The sequence below is a fragment of the Erythrolamprus reginae genome, chromosome Z (genome assembly GCF_031021105.1).
Source record: "Erythrolamprus reginae isolate rEryReg1 chromosome Z, rEryReg1.hap1, whole genome shotgun sequence".
NCBI lineage: Eukaryota > Metazoa > Chordata > Lepidosauria > Squamata > Dipsadidae > Erythrolamprus > Erythrolamprus reginae.
This window is the reverse complement of record NC_091963.1, coordinates 1,671,441-1,684,802: the sequence shown is the minus strand read 5'-3', so window position 1 is coordinate 1,684,802 and position 13,362 is coordinate 1,671,441. Positions and strand designations below refer to the sequence as shown.

The following is a 13,362-nucleotide window of genomic DNA, read 5'->3' as shown; positions in this document are numbered from 1 at the left end:
CTGACGGCAAAGGTGGGTTTTGAGGAGTTTACAAAAGGCAAGGAGGGTAGGGGCAGTTCTAATCTCTGGGGAGAGCTGGTTCCAGAGGGTCGGGGCCACCACAGAGAAGGCTCTTCCCCTGGGGCCCGCCAACCGACATTGTTTAGTTGACGGGACCCGGAGAAGGCCAACTCTGTGGGACCTAATCGGTCGCTGGGATTCGTGCAGCAGGAGGTGGTCTCGGAGATATTCTGGTCCGGTGCCATGAAGGGCTTTATACATCTCCCAAATAAATTGCACAAACAAAACCGCACAAATAAAAGATGTCCACATCTACTCCATTTATGGTTCCCTCAGCAGAACCACCACCACTCAACCCTTCTGAGGAACCCGCCTCTCCCCTTCCCAGGATCCCTCCTTCCGCTCGAGACCAGTCCCCCACTCCTCTTGGAGGACCCCTGACCTTGGGGATTTCTCCCTTGGATCCCGGGGGCAGCCGGAGGACCCAGAAGTTGCGGTTCTTCAGCAGGTTCTCCATGTTCTCCAGCCTCCTCTGCAGCAGGCCGTACTCTTGAATGAGGGTGCCCAGGACGGCCCACTTGTTCTCCAGCTGGTTGCCGAACTCCATCGCGGTCTTCTCGCAATCCAACAGCTTTTTCTCGGCCGTCCCCGATCGGCCTTCCAAGCTGAGCAGCCGGGTGGCCAACAGGTCGATCTTCCTCTCCATGGCTTGGACGGTGGCCACTACGCTCCAGAGGGAGGCCTCGGCCGTGTGCAGTTGCGCTTCTCGCATGTGGCTCAGCTCAGGGACCAGAGGAGGCTGGAGGGGCATCAGGTGCTGAGCCTCCACGTTCCATTCCTGGAGCTGGGGGAAGACCAAGAAAGGAAGATGGACAGGTCATGGGTGAGATGGGACCTAGGGGAAGAGCCTTCTCTGTGGTGGCCCCGGCCCTCTGGAACAAACTCCCTCTGGAGATAGGTACCGTCCCCTCCCTCCTGGTCTTTCGTAAAGCTCTGAAGACCCACCTCTTTTACCACTTTTTAGTAATTTGTATAATTCTTTTAAAGCAATTTAGTTTTCTTTATACTGTATATTGTAGCATTTATAATGTACACCACATTGAGTTGCCTCAAGAAGGGCAACAGGCATATTAGATAAATAGATAAATAGATAGATAGATAGAAAAATAGAAAAATAGAAAAATAGAAAAATAGAAAGAAAGAAAGAAAGAAAGAAAGAAAGAAAGAAAGAAAGAAAGAAAGAAAAACAAATAAACAGCCGAAGGGACAATGGACAATGGCAGGAAGTCCTCAGCTTTACAACAGTTCTTGTTGCTTAGGCAGGGGGTTGGACTAGATGACCTACAAGGTCCCTTGCAACTCTAATGAATAAGTAAAAGTTCTTTATATATTTATTATGATAAATAATAAATAATTCAATTCAATTCAATTATTTATTACCATAATTATAATAATTATAATAAAATGTTATTTATTTATTATGATAAATAATAAGTAATTATAATAATTATAATAAAATGGTTTGTTTATTTATTTATTTATTATGATAAATAATAAATAATTATAATTATAATTTTAAAAGTTCTTTATTACAATAAATTATAATTATAATAAAAAGTTCTTTCTTTATTACAATAAATAATAATTATAATAATTATAACATTATTTATTACAATAAATAATAAATAATTATAATTATAATGAAAAAAGTTCTTTATTTATTACGATAAATAATAAATGATAATTATTTACGACGGCACTGTTAAAAATAGACTCGGGACCCTTTTTCACACTTGTGACTATCAGTGCCTCTTTACGGTCATGTCATGAAAATTCGTACAACCGACTCACATTTATGACGGTCACAGTTGACTACCTGATCAGCAAAGTCAAGGGAAGCACTAACGACCAACTAACACTGTTACTGAATTAAAAACTGCAGGGATTCACTTCACGACAGCAAGAAAGAATGGGGCAAAACTCACTTAACAATCTTCTCGCTTAGCGACAATAATTTTGGGCTCGTTTGTGGTTATAAATCTAGGATTATCTGTGTTTCAAAACAGGCCCCACTCCCTCAGGGCCCAATGCTCGGACAGCAAGACTTCAATCAGGATGAAATTGCAACCTTTTATATGGACTAGAAACCTGTGTTAAATGGTGGAGCCATATATTTATATTAAAAAGGGGGGGTAATATACATGCAATTAAGAGGGAGAGTATCTGGAACACTTCTATAAATTCCAGTGGCCTTTTCAGCTTGGTAAATTTCTATTCATAAAAGGAAGGCTATTATAATCATCTATAAAAACCGCTAAAATTGAATTTATAAAAGATGTAGCAGCTGGTACTATACAGCTAGTCCTTGATTTATAACCATTTGGAGTTGTGACGGCACTAAAAAAAAGAGATGTACGACCAATTTTCGCATTTGTAACGGCTGCGGCTTCACCTGTGATCACATGATCCAAATTCAGGCGCTTGGCAACCGACTCGTATTTACGACGGTTGTGGAGTCCGCGGATCAGGCGGTTCCCCACTTTTGCAACCTTCGGACTAGTTTAAGTCAAAGGGGAAACCCAGATTCACTTAACGACCGAGTAACTTAAGAAGCAACTGAGTTGCTAACTTAACAACCGCAGGAACTTACAGCAGCTGTGGTCATAAAGTGGGACATGACTCACACCACTGTCTCGCTTAGCAATGGTGGATTTTGGGGTTCGGTTGTGGTTGTAACTCGAGGACTACCTGTGTATGGAATTTACCAGCCACCCTGCGGATGATAAAAACAGGGACTGGTACCATCAGGAAGCCTGGGGACTACAACTCCCAGAATTCCCTGGTCAATGTGAGCAGGCTGGCTGGAGGATTCTGGGAAATGGAGTCCCCAGGCCCAGAGAGTGCGAGATTAGAGGCGGCAGATGGAAAGACAAAATGTGTGTGTGTATGTTTGCGTGTGTGTGTGTGTGTGTGTTTTCAGGCCAGCCTCTACTTTTGAGCCTGGCCTGCTCTGCAGGGTTGTTGTGATGGGAGCCACTCAGGTTTCCTCTGAGGAGACTTACAGAAACTGCCTCTCAGCGGGGAACAGGAGGTGCCCTTTCAAAGGGGGAGGGGAGGGATCTACTGGATCCCCTGGGGTGAGGGCTATCATGGAGAAGGGAATCTCCTAGAGCCTTGGGCAATCACCGCAGAGTCAGTGATCTCCTGGATCCCTTTGGGGGGGAAGGAGCAGCCTGGGGGATTCCCCTGGATTCCTTGGGGTGGGAGAACCCCTGAGGCAAGGGGGAATCCTGGGAGGGGTGGGAATCTACTTCCTCCCATGGACCTCTGGGGGATTGGAGAGAGAGGGGTCTCAGGGAATCTCCTGGGCTCCTGAGGGGATGAAGACAGGAGAGAAAGCGGGAGGGGATCCCTTCTGATCCCTGGGGGAGGCTCAGGGGCAGCCAGAGATTGGGGGGAATCTCCTGGTTTACCCTGGGGGGGGGTAATCAGGGGATCCACTGGATAGGATGAGGTCATTGGGGGGAGGGATCTCTTGGAGGGCAGAGGAGGGAGGATCTCCTGGATCACTTGGGGGAGGGACGTCCAGAGGATTGTGTGGCATTAAGGCAAAGCTAGGCAAGGGGGGGGGATCTCCTAGTTCCCCCCTGGGGGGCTAGTGAGGGGGTCCACCGGATGGGATGAGATCATGGGGGGGAGGGGAAGGGAATCTCCTGAATCCCCTGGGACTGGAATGCAGGACATGGGGGGGGGGAATCTCTTGGATCACTTGGTGGGGGGAGGATGCGTGTGGAATGGGGGGCAGCCGGGGGAGGGAGAGATCCAAATGCAGGGGGGGCAGAGGACTGGGATCACTTAGAGGGGGAGGGGAGATGTGTCGTGGAGGGGGGAGAGCAGGGACCCCCCCAAAAAACTTGCATCCCCCTCCCCATCTGCCCCCGCCCCTCCTCCAGCGCGGCAGGCAGAGCGCGGGGTAGGTGGGGGGGGGGCTGAGCACATCCTTCGCCCCCCCCCCACCAGCCGCCCCCTCCCCCCTCCCCCTCCAATGGGATCCAGCTGCGGGGCCTGCAGGGAGACCCCGGCCCGCGTGGGGGAGGGGAGGGGAGGGGGGGGTCTCACCTGGGCGGGGGCCCACTCCGCCATGGCGCTGGAGCAGGGGCGGCGGTGGGGAGGGGGCGCCGGAGCCAGGCAGCTTTGGCGGCGGCGGCGGCGTCTGATGGGCCAGGAAGCCTGGGGCGGTGCTGGATCCTCTCCGGGAGGCGCCCCCTGCAGGGCTCGGGAGGTACAGCCCCGCCCTCCGCCCCGCCCCGTCCCGGGACCTCCGCAGACCCCTCCCCCGCCACATCCCATTCAAAGGCGCTTTGGGCGGATTCCACCCCCCCCATCCCTGTTTCACACGTGCTTTGAGAGGACACGTGTCCTGGGAAGACCTAGGACCCATGCGCTGCATCCCAGCTCCCTCCTCCCGGGTTTGCCTGGTTGTGTTCTGCCTTCCTCGCCAAAGTCCATCCCACGCCCCCCTCTCCTACAGTGGGGATCTCTTCTTGGTCCTCCATCCCAGCCCCAAGGGAGAGGGAGAGTCCCGTAGATCTCGTATTTCTTCTCCACTGTATCCTCTATAACCTTCATTGCGTATTATTGTGTATTGGACAAAATAATTAAATAAATAAAATAAACAAACTTCACAGGTGCAGTGACTCGTTTAACAACCGTGGCAATAAAAGTCACACAATGGGTCAGAGCTCACCATCAATGCCTCACTTAGCAACAGAAAAGTGGGGCTCAATTGTGGCCGTAAGTTGAGGACCTACCTGTTGTTGTGGTTGGCTCTGGCCCAGCTCCTGCCCCAAGGACTGTGGATGTGGGGGAGACATCCACATGCTGCAGGCCTGTTTTGCCCTGGTGGAATCTGTTGATGAAGGCTCCTCTGACCAAGAAGACATTTATTTATTTATTTATTTATTATTTGGATTTGTATGCCGCCCCTCTCCGAAAACTCGGGGCGGCTCACAACAAGTGAAAAGACAATCCAATACATAATCCAATTAATTAAAATATTATAAATTTAAGAAAAACCCCTATACTAACATACACACACACAAGCATACCATATATAAATTCAACGTGCCCAGGGGAAGATGTTTAGTTTCCCCATGCCTGATGGCAAAGGTGGGTTTTGAGGAGTTTACGGAAGGCAGGAAGAGTAGGGGCAGTTCTGATCTCCGTGACAGGGAGGAGGAGAGTGGGGCAGACAGCTCAGAAGGAGATCAATTATCTAGCTCCTCCTTGGATTCGGAACAAGAGTTAATGATACATAGAAACATAGAAACATAGAAGTCTGACGGCAGAAAAAGACCCCATGGTCCATCTAGTCTGCCCTTATACTATTTTCTGTATTTTATCTTAGGATGGATATATGTTTATCCCAGGCATGTTTAAATTCAGTTACTGTGGATTTATCTACCACGTCTGCTGGAAGTTTGTTCCAAGGATCTACTACTCTTTCAGTAAAATAATATTTTCTCATGTTGCTTTTGATCTTTCCCCCAACTAACCTCAGATTGTGTCCCCTTGTTCTTGTGTTCACTTTCCTATTAAAAACACTCCCCTCCTGGACCTTATTTAACCCTTTAATATATTTAAATGTTTCAATCATGTCCCCCCTTTTCCTTCTGTCCTCCAGACTATACAGATTGAGTTCATTAAGTCTTTCCTGATACGTTTTATACTTAAGACCTTCCACCATTCTTGTAGCCCGTCTTTGGACCCGTTCAATTTTGTCAATATCTTTTTGTAGGTGAGGTCTCCAGAACTGAACACAGTATTCCAAATGTGGTCTCACCAGCATTCTATATAGCGGGATCATAATCTCCCTCTTCCTGCTTGTTATACCTCTAGCTATGCAGCCAAGCATCCTACTTGCTTTCCCTACTGCCTGACTGCACTGTTCACCCATTTTGAGACTGTCAGAAATCACTACGCCTAAATCCTTTTCTTTTGAAGTATTTGCTAACACAGAACTGCCAATACAATAGTCAGATTGAGGATTCCTTTTCCCCAAGTGCATTATTTTACATTTGGAAACATTAAACTGCAGTTTCCATTGCTTTGACCATTTATCTAGTAAAGCTAAATCATTTACCATATTGCCGACGCCTCCAGGAATATCAACCCTATTGCACACTTTAGAGTCATCGGCAAATAGGCAAACCTTCCCTACCAGACCTTCCCCTATGTCACTCACAAACATATTAAAAAGAATAGGACCCAGAACAGACCCTTGTGGCACACCGCTTGTAACCTGACTCTGCTCAGAATACTCGCCATTCACAACAACCCTCTGGTGTCTATGCTTCAGCCAGCTGCAAATCCATTGAACTATCCAGGGATTAAGTCCAATCTTCACTAATTTATCTATCAGCTCTTTATGTGGAACCGTATCAAAGGCTTTGCTGAAGTCCAGGTAGGCAATATCCACGGCCTACAATATCTACAGCCACACATGCGGAGAGCGATGCATAGGCAACAACAACTGAGAGATTATTATCAAAGAAAATGAGGCCACCTGTGGTTGGGTGGGGCTGTGGTCATTAGTGAGGCTGCTCTTTATAGTAGCCTCACTAATGACCACAGCCCCACCCAACCACAGGTGGCCTCATTTTCTTTGATAATAATCTCTCAGTTGTTGCTACCTATGCATGGCTCTCCGCTCTGTGGGTTTGGCCATTGTGGAGGATTATCTGATCGTTGTGTTTCGTGACTGCTTTGCTGACTTTGACCTTTTGTGTGCTGATTTTTCCCCGCTTTGAAACTAAACCAGAGCAAAGTGTGTGTCACTTTGTGAAAGAAGAAGGACTGTGAATTGCCTCACAGCTGCAATGTAAGTATCACAGAACTGATAAGGGACTTGTGCAAATTACCAGTTTGTTTGGAGACCAGTGCTCTTGGCTATACCAAAAGAGGGCTTGGTTTAAGTGAATTTTCATTATAAAGAACATTGTTTTGAATTTTCAAACGTGTGTGTGTCTGAAATTTGTACCTGTGAATTTTCAGGAGGATTCGACCAGAGAGTTCAACAGAACACCTGTAAACTAGCCATCTTCATTCCCAGCCAAGCAGATTGGAAACAGAGTTGGTCCCCTCCTGCCTTCTTCCGGGCAGCTTTCGAATCCACCTCCTAGTCTGGGATTTCCTGGTGGTGCCCCATCCGACCTCCCAGCTTTATCTTTGCATCTTCTTCCAGCCTAGTAGATTTTAGAGAGGATCTCCTCTTGGTCCCCCATCCTTGGTCTCTTTTCTCACCCATTTGCTCAGCCAGGGCATGTCAGTGGATTTCCTGCATCCCCAGTATCCTGCACCCCTGCGATTTCCTGGTGGTGCCCCATCCGATTTCCAGCTTGTGTGAAACCTATAACTCTGTGGAGCCCCCTGCTTTTCATTCACGCTTTCAGCAGGTGGGGAGCAAAACTGGTCCAGCTCAACTTCTTTGAATCTCACCTCGGTCTTCGCTTAGCCAAGTCTACACTGGTAAGAATCTCCTCTTGGTCTCCCATCCCAGCTCTGGGCTCTTCTTTTATTCTCCCCGTTTGCTCAGCCATGAGATGCAAAATTGTCAGTTTCCTCAGACTCTTTCAGGGGCGGAAAAAACAGTGGGCTTCAGCGGGCCCCTATTTATTTATTTTTATTTATTAAAAATAATTTTTATTGAATATTTTAAATACAAGTAATAGAATAGAATAGAATTTTTTATTGGCGAAGTGTGATTGGACACACAAGGAATTTGTCTTGGTGCAGATGCTCTCAGCGCACATAAAATAAAATATACATTTGTCAAGAATCATGTGGTGCAACACTTAATGATGGTCATAGGGGTCAAATAAGCAATGAAGAAGCAATATTAATAAAAATCTTAGGATACAAGCAACAAGTTACAGTCATACAGTCAACATGGGAGGAAATGGGTGATAGGAATGATGAGAAAAACTAGTAGAATAGAAGTGCAGATTTAGGAGAAAGTCTGACAGTGTTGAGGGAATTATTTGTTTAGCAGAGTGATGGCGTTCGGGGAAAAAACTGTTCTTGTGTCTAGTTGTCTTGGTGTGCAGTGCTCTGTAGAGACGTTTTGAGGGCAGGAGTTGAAACAATTTGTGTCCAGGATTAGAGGGGTCAGTAAATATTTTCCCCACCCTCTTTTTGACTCGTGCAGTCTACAGGTCCTCAATGGAAGGCAAGTTGGCAGCCATTGTTTTTTCTGCAGTTCTGATTCTCCTCTGAAGTCTGTGTCGGTCCTGTTGGGTTGAAAAGTAATACAAAGTAATACAAACACAGTACATATACATCTAAATACCAAAAAAAAGGAAAAACCCACAAATCATACAGTGCACCCCCATCCCTGCAGACCATTTCCGTCCCCCCCACTTATATTTCTTTGTCTATAACAGCTAAAAAATATGCAACATATTCCCATTGTGCCCTTATCTCTCCTCCAATACACTGTGTGCACAATTATTAGGCAAATTGTATTTTTGAGGGTTACTTTTACAAACAACAGCGCTCTTGGTCAATCCAAAACCTTAATAGAATAGAATTCTTTATTGGCCAAGTGTGATTGGACACACAAGGAAATTGTCTTGGTGCAGATGCTCTCAGTGTACATAAAAGAAAAAGAGACATTCGTCAAGAATCATGAGGTCCAACACTTAATGATTGTCATAGGGGTCAAATAAGCAATGAAGAAACCATCAATATTAATCCAGATCTTAAGGAAACACGCAACAAGTTAACGTCATACAGTCATAGGTAGGAGGAAAAGGGTGATAGGAATGCTGAGAAAAAACTAGCAATAATCGTAGTGCAGACTTAGTGAATAGTTTGACAGTGTTGAGGGAATTATTTGTTTAGCAGAGTGATGGCGTTCGGGAAAAATATGTCCTTGTGTCTAGTTGTCTTGGTATGCAATGCTCTGTAGTGACATTTTGAGGGTAGCAGTTGAAACAGTTTATGTCCAGTATATGTGAGGGGTCAGTCAATATTTTCACAGGCCTCTTTTTGACTCGTGCAGTTTCCGGTCACAATTCAAAGTATTGGTTATGACCTATAAAGCCCTTCATGGCACTGGACCAGAATATCTCAGGGACCGCCTTCTGCTGCACGAATCCCAGCGACCAGTTAGGTCCCACAGAGTGGGTCTTCTCCGGGTCCCGTCAACTAAACAATGTAGCTTGGTGGGACCCAGAGGAAGAGCCTTCTCTGTGGCGGCCCCAACCCTCTGGAACCAACTCCCCCCAGAGATTAGAATTGCCCCCACCCTCCTTGCCTTTCGTAAGCTTCTTAAAACCCACCTCTGCCGCCAGGCATGGGGGAACTGAGATACTCTTTCCCCCTAGGCCTTTACAATTTTATGCATGGTATGTCTGTATGTATGTTGGTTTTACAATAGGGGCTCTTAACTGTTTATATTGGATTGTCATATGCTGTTTACTACTGTTGTTAGCCGCCCCGAGTCTGTGGAGAGGGGCGGCATACAAATCCAATAAAATAAAATAAAATCAAAATCAAAATAATCCTCAAACCTGAATATATTTTTTTTAAAGCAAAAGGGGGGGTTGTGGCTCCCTGAGGAGAATATCTATATGTGCACAATTATTATTTTTATTTATTTATTTTATTTTATTTATTTTGTCCAATACACAATAATATACAATGAAGGTTATAGAGGATATAGTAGAGGAGAAATACGATATATAGGAGAGACTATAGGACAGGGGACGGAAGGCACTCTACTGGGCTTATGCACGCCCCTTACTGACCTCTTAGGAATCTGGAGAGGTCAACCGTGGATAGTCTAAGGGTAAAATGTTGGGGGTTAGGGGATGATACTATGGAGTCCGGTAATGAGTTCAACGCTTCAACAACCCAATTACTAAAGTCATATTTTTTACAGTCAAATTTGGAGCGGTTAATATTAAGATTGAATCTGTTGTGGGCTCTTGTGTTGTTGTGGTTGAAGCTGAAGTAGTCTTTGACAGGCAGGACATTGCAGCATATGATCTTGTGGGCAATACTTAGATCATGTTTAAGGCGTAGTAGTTCTAAGCTTTCAAGACCCAGGATTGTAAGTCTAGTCTCGTAGGGTGCTCTGTTTCGAGTGGAGGAATGAAGGGCTCTTCTTGTGAAGTATCTTTGGACATTTTCAAGGGCAGTTATGAGTGTGCAGAATTATTATGCAACCAAATAACATCCCCCCCCCCCCGGGTTTCCTTCGTTTATTTTCATCTGTTAAAGTGAGAATAATAAAGAAAACAACTCAAAAGTTACAAATAAACATTTCTGATGGTTCAAAAAAACCTATCAGTGACCAACAGAGCCACTTTTCTTTTCAATAATAGTCATAAGGGGCCGTTGACCCAATGAGATACCATCTAGATCCAGCCATGGAAGATAATGAGAGATATGTATCACTTTTTACTGGGGTTTTGTAATTATTTTTTAAATTGTCCTTTAAAATATTGTTTTTATTTGTTGTAAGCTGCCCAGAGTCCTTGAGGAGTTGGGTACCATGTAAGATGATAGATAGATAGATAGATAGATAGATAGATAGATAGATAGATAGATAGATAGATAGATAGATAGATACTGTAGGTAGGTAGGTAGGTAGGTAGATAGGTAGGTAGGTAGGTAGGTAGGTAGGTAGGTAGGTAGATAGATAGATAGATAGATGATAGATAGATAGATAGATAGATAGATAGATAGATAGATAGATAGATAGATAGATAGATAGATACTGTAGGTAGGTAGATAGATAGATAGGTAGGTAGGTAGATGATAGATAGATAGATAGATAGATAGGTAGGTAGGTAGGTAGGTAGATACTGTAGGTAGGTAGGTAGGTAGGTAGGTAGGCAGGCAGGCAGGCAGGCAGGTAGGTAAGTAGGTAGGTAGGTAGAGAAGTAGGTAGAAACATAGAAACAAAGAAAATTGACGGCAGAAAAAGACCTAGTGGTCCATCTAGTCTGCCCTTATATTATTTCCTGTATTTCATCTTAGGATGGGTATATCCCAGGTATGTTTAAATTCAGTTCCTCCAGATTTACCAACCACATCTGCTGGAAGTTTGTTCCAAGCATCTACTACTCTTTCAGTAAAATAATATTTTCTCATGTTGCTTCTGATCTTTCCCCCCAACTAACCTCAGATTGTGCCCCCTTGTTCTTGGGTTCACTTTCCTATTAAAAACACTTCCCTCCTGAACCTTATTTAACCCTTTAACATACTTAAATGTTTCGATCATGTCCCCCCTTTCCCTTCTGTCCTCCAGACCAGTGTTTCCCAAGCTTGGTAACTTGAAGACATCTGGACTTCAACTTCCAGAATTCCCCAGCCAGCATTCGCTGGCTGGGGAATTCCGGGAGTTGAAGTCCAAATATCTTCAAGTTGCCAAGGTTGGGAAACACTGCTCCAGATTATAGATAGATAGATGGATGGACGGACAGACGGTCGGACAGACAGGCAGGCTGACCGTCCATTCACAACAAGAATCAATACAAAAATAGAACATATAAGAAATCCAAATCTAACATGTGGACTGAAAACCCTAGTTCTTAAAAAACTCTCTTCCACATTCATCTCATCACATGCATCCGTATCATCGTCCAGAGCAAGGTGTTAGCACTCAACATCCCCAGGCCTGCTGACAAAAGTAAGCTTTTAAAACCTTGGGAAAGGCCAGGAGGGTGAAGGGCAGTACGAATTTCTGGGAGGAGCTGATTCCAGAGGGCCAGGGCCACCACAGAGAAGGCTCTTCCCTTAGGGCCTGCCAGCCGGCATTGCTTAGCTGACAGTCCATTCCTTTTTTGGTTTCATTTATATCCCGTTGTTCCACCAGCAACAACGTTCTTGATATGAAGAATTGTTGCAGGGACTGGGCCTGGCTAGTTTAATGAAAGGAAAGACGATAGCAGCCTTCCAATATCTCAGGGAGGGAGTCAACCTATTCTCCAAAGCACCTGAGGGTAGAACAAGAAGCAATGGGTGGAAACTAAACTAGGAGAGAAGCAACTTAGAACTAAGGAGGAATTTCCTGACAGAGCAATTAATCAGTGGAACAGCCTGCCACCAGAAGTTGTGAATGCTCCAACACTGGAAGTTTTTACGCAGGTGTTGGATAGCCATCTGTCTGAAGTAGTGTAGGTTTTTCTGCCTACGCAGGGGGGTTGGACTAGAAGACCTCCAAGGTCCCTACCAATTCTGTTGTTGTTAAAGAATAATGGAATTTGTTCACTTATTAAAATTATATGCCGCACTTCTCCAAGCAGACTGACTTCCAATTCTCAGTGATCCTTTTTAACTTCCCCACCGAAGCCTGTACCCTAAGATTTCCTGGTGGTATCCCATCAGATTCACTTTATATTTACTGACCCCTCGCATCCTGGACACAAACTGTTTCAACTCCTACCCTCAAAACGTCACTACAGAGCACTGCACACTAAGACAACTAGACACAAGGACAGTTTTTCCCCGAACGCCATCACTCTGCTAAACAAATAATTCCCTCAACACTGTCAGACTTTCTACTAAATCTGCACTTCTATTCTACTAGTTTTTCTCATCATTCCTTTCACCCATTTCCTCCCATGTTGACTGTATGATTGTAACTTGTTGCTTATATCCTAAGATTTTTATTAATATTGTTTTTTCATTGCTTATTTGACCCCCATGACAATCGTTAAGTGTCGTACCACATGATTCTTGACAAATGTCTCTTTTTCTTTTATGTACGCTGAGAGCATCTGCACCAAGACAAATTCCTTGTGTGTCCAATCACACTTGGCCAATAAAATTCTATTCTATTCTATTCTATTATTTTTATCTATCTATCTATCTATCTATCTATCTATCTATCTATCTATCTATCTAGCTAGCTAGCTAGCTAGCTAGCTAGCTAGCTATTTATTTGGGGCGGCTAACAACAATAATAAGACAATATAAACAAATCTAATATTTAAGTTAATTTAAAAACCCAAATTTAAGAAACCAATCATACGTACAGACATACCATGCATAAATTTTATAAGCCTAGGAGGAAGGGAAAGTCTCAATTCCCCCATGCCTGACGAGAGGTGGGTTTTAAGGAGCTTACGAAAGGCAAGGAGGGTGGGGGCAACTCTGATATCTGGGAGGAGTTGGTTCCAAAGGGTTGGGGCCGCCACAGAGAAGGCTCTTCCCCTGGGTCTCGCCAAGCGGCATTGTTTGGTTGACGGGACCCCGAGAAGGCCAACTCTGTGAGACCTAACTGGCCGCTGGGATTCATGCGGCAGAAGGCGGTTCCAGAGATATTCTGGTCCGATGCCATGAAGGGCTTTG

The 13,362-nt window shown here is 44.9% G+C and overlaps 1 protein-coding gene across 2 annotated transcripts in view; it reads right to left on the bottom strand.

The window, feature by feature from the left end:
* The window catches only part of LOC139153037 (zinc finger protein 282-like), a 32,569-nt gene extending 28,322 nt beyond the window's left edge, over positions 1–4,247 (bottom strand). For both annotated transcript variants that reach the window (XM_070726557.1, XM_070726556.1), the window contains exons 1-2: positions 4,120–4,247; positions 443–844 (exon numbers count right to left, since the gene is read on the bottom strand). In XM_070726557.1, the coding sequence (XP_070582658.1) occupies positions 443–844; positions 4,120–4,143 (426 nt within the window). In that variant the 5' untranslated portion in view covers positions 4,144–4,247. The remainder of the gene's footprint in view (positions 1–442; positions 845–4,119) is intronic.
* Between the last annotated feature and the right edge of the window lie 9,115 nt (positions 4,248–13,362).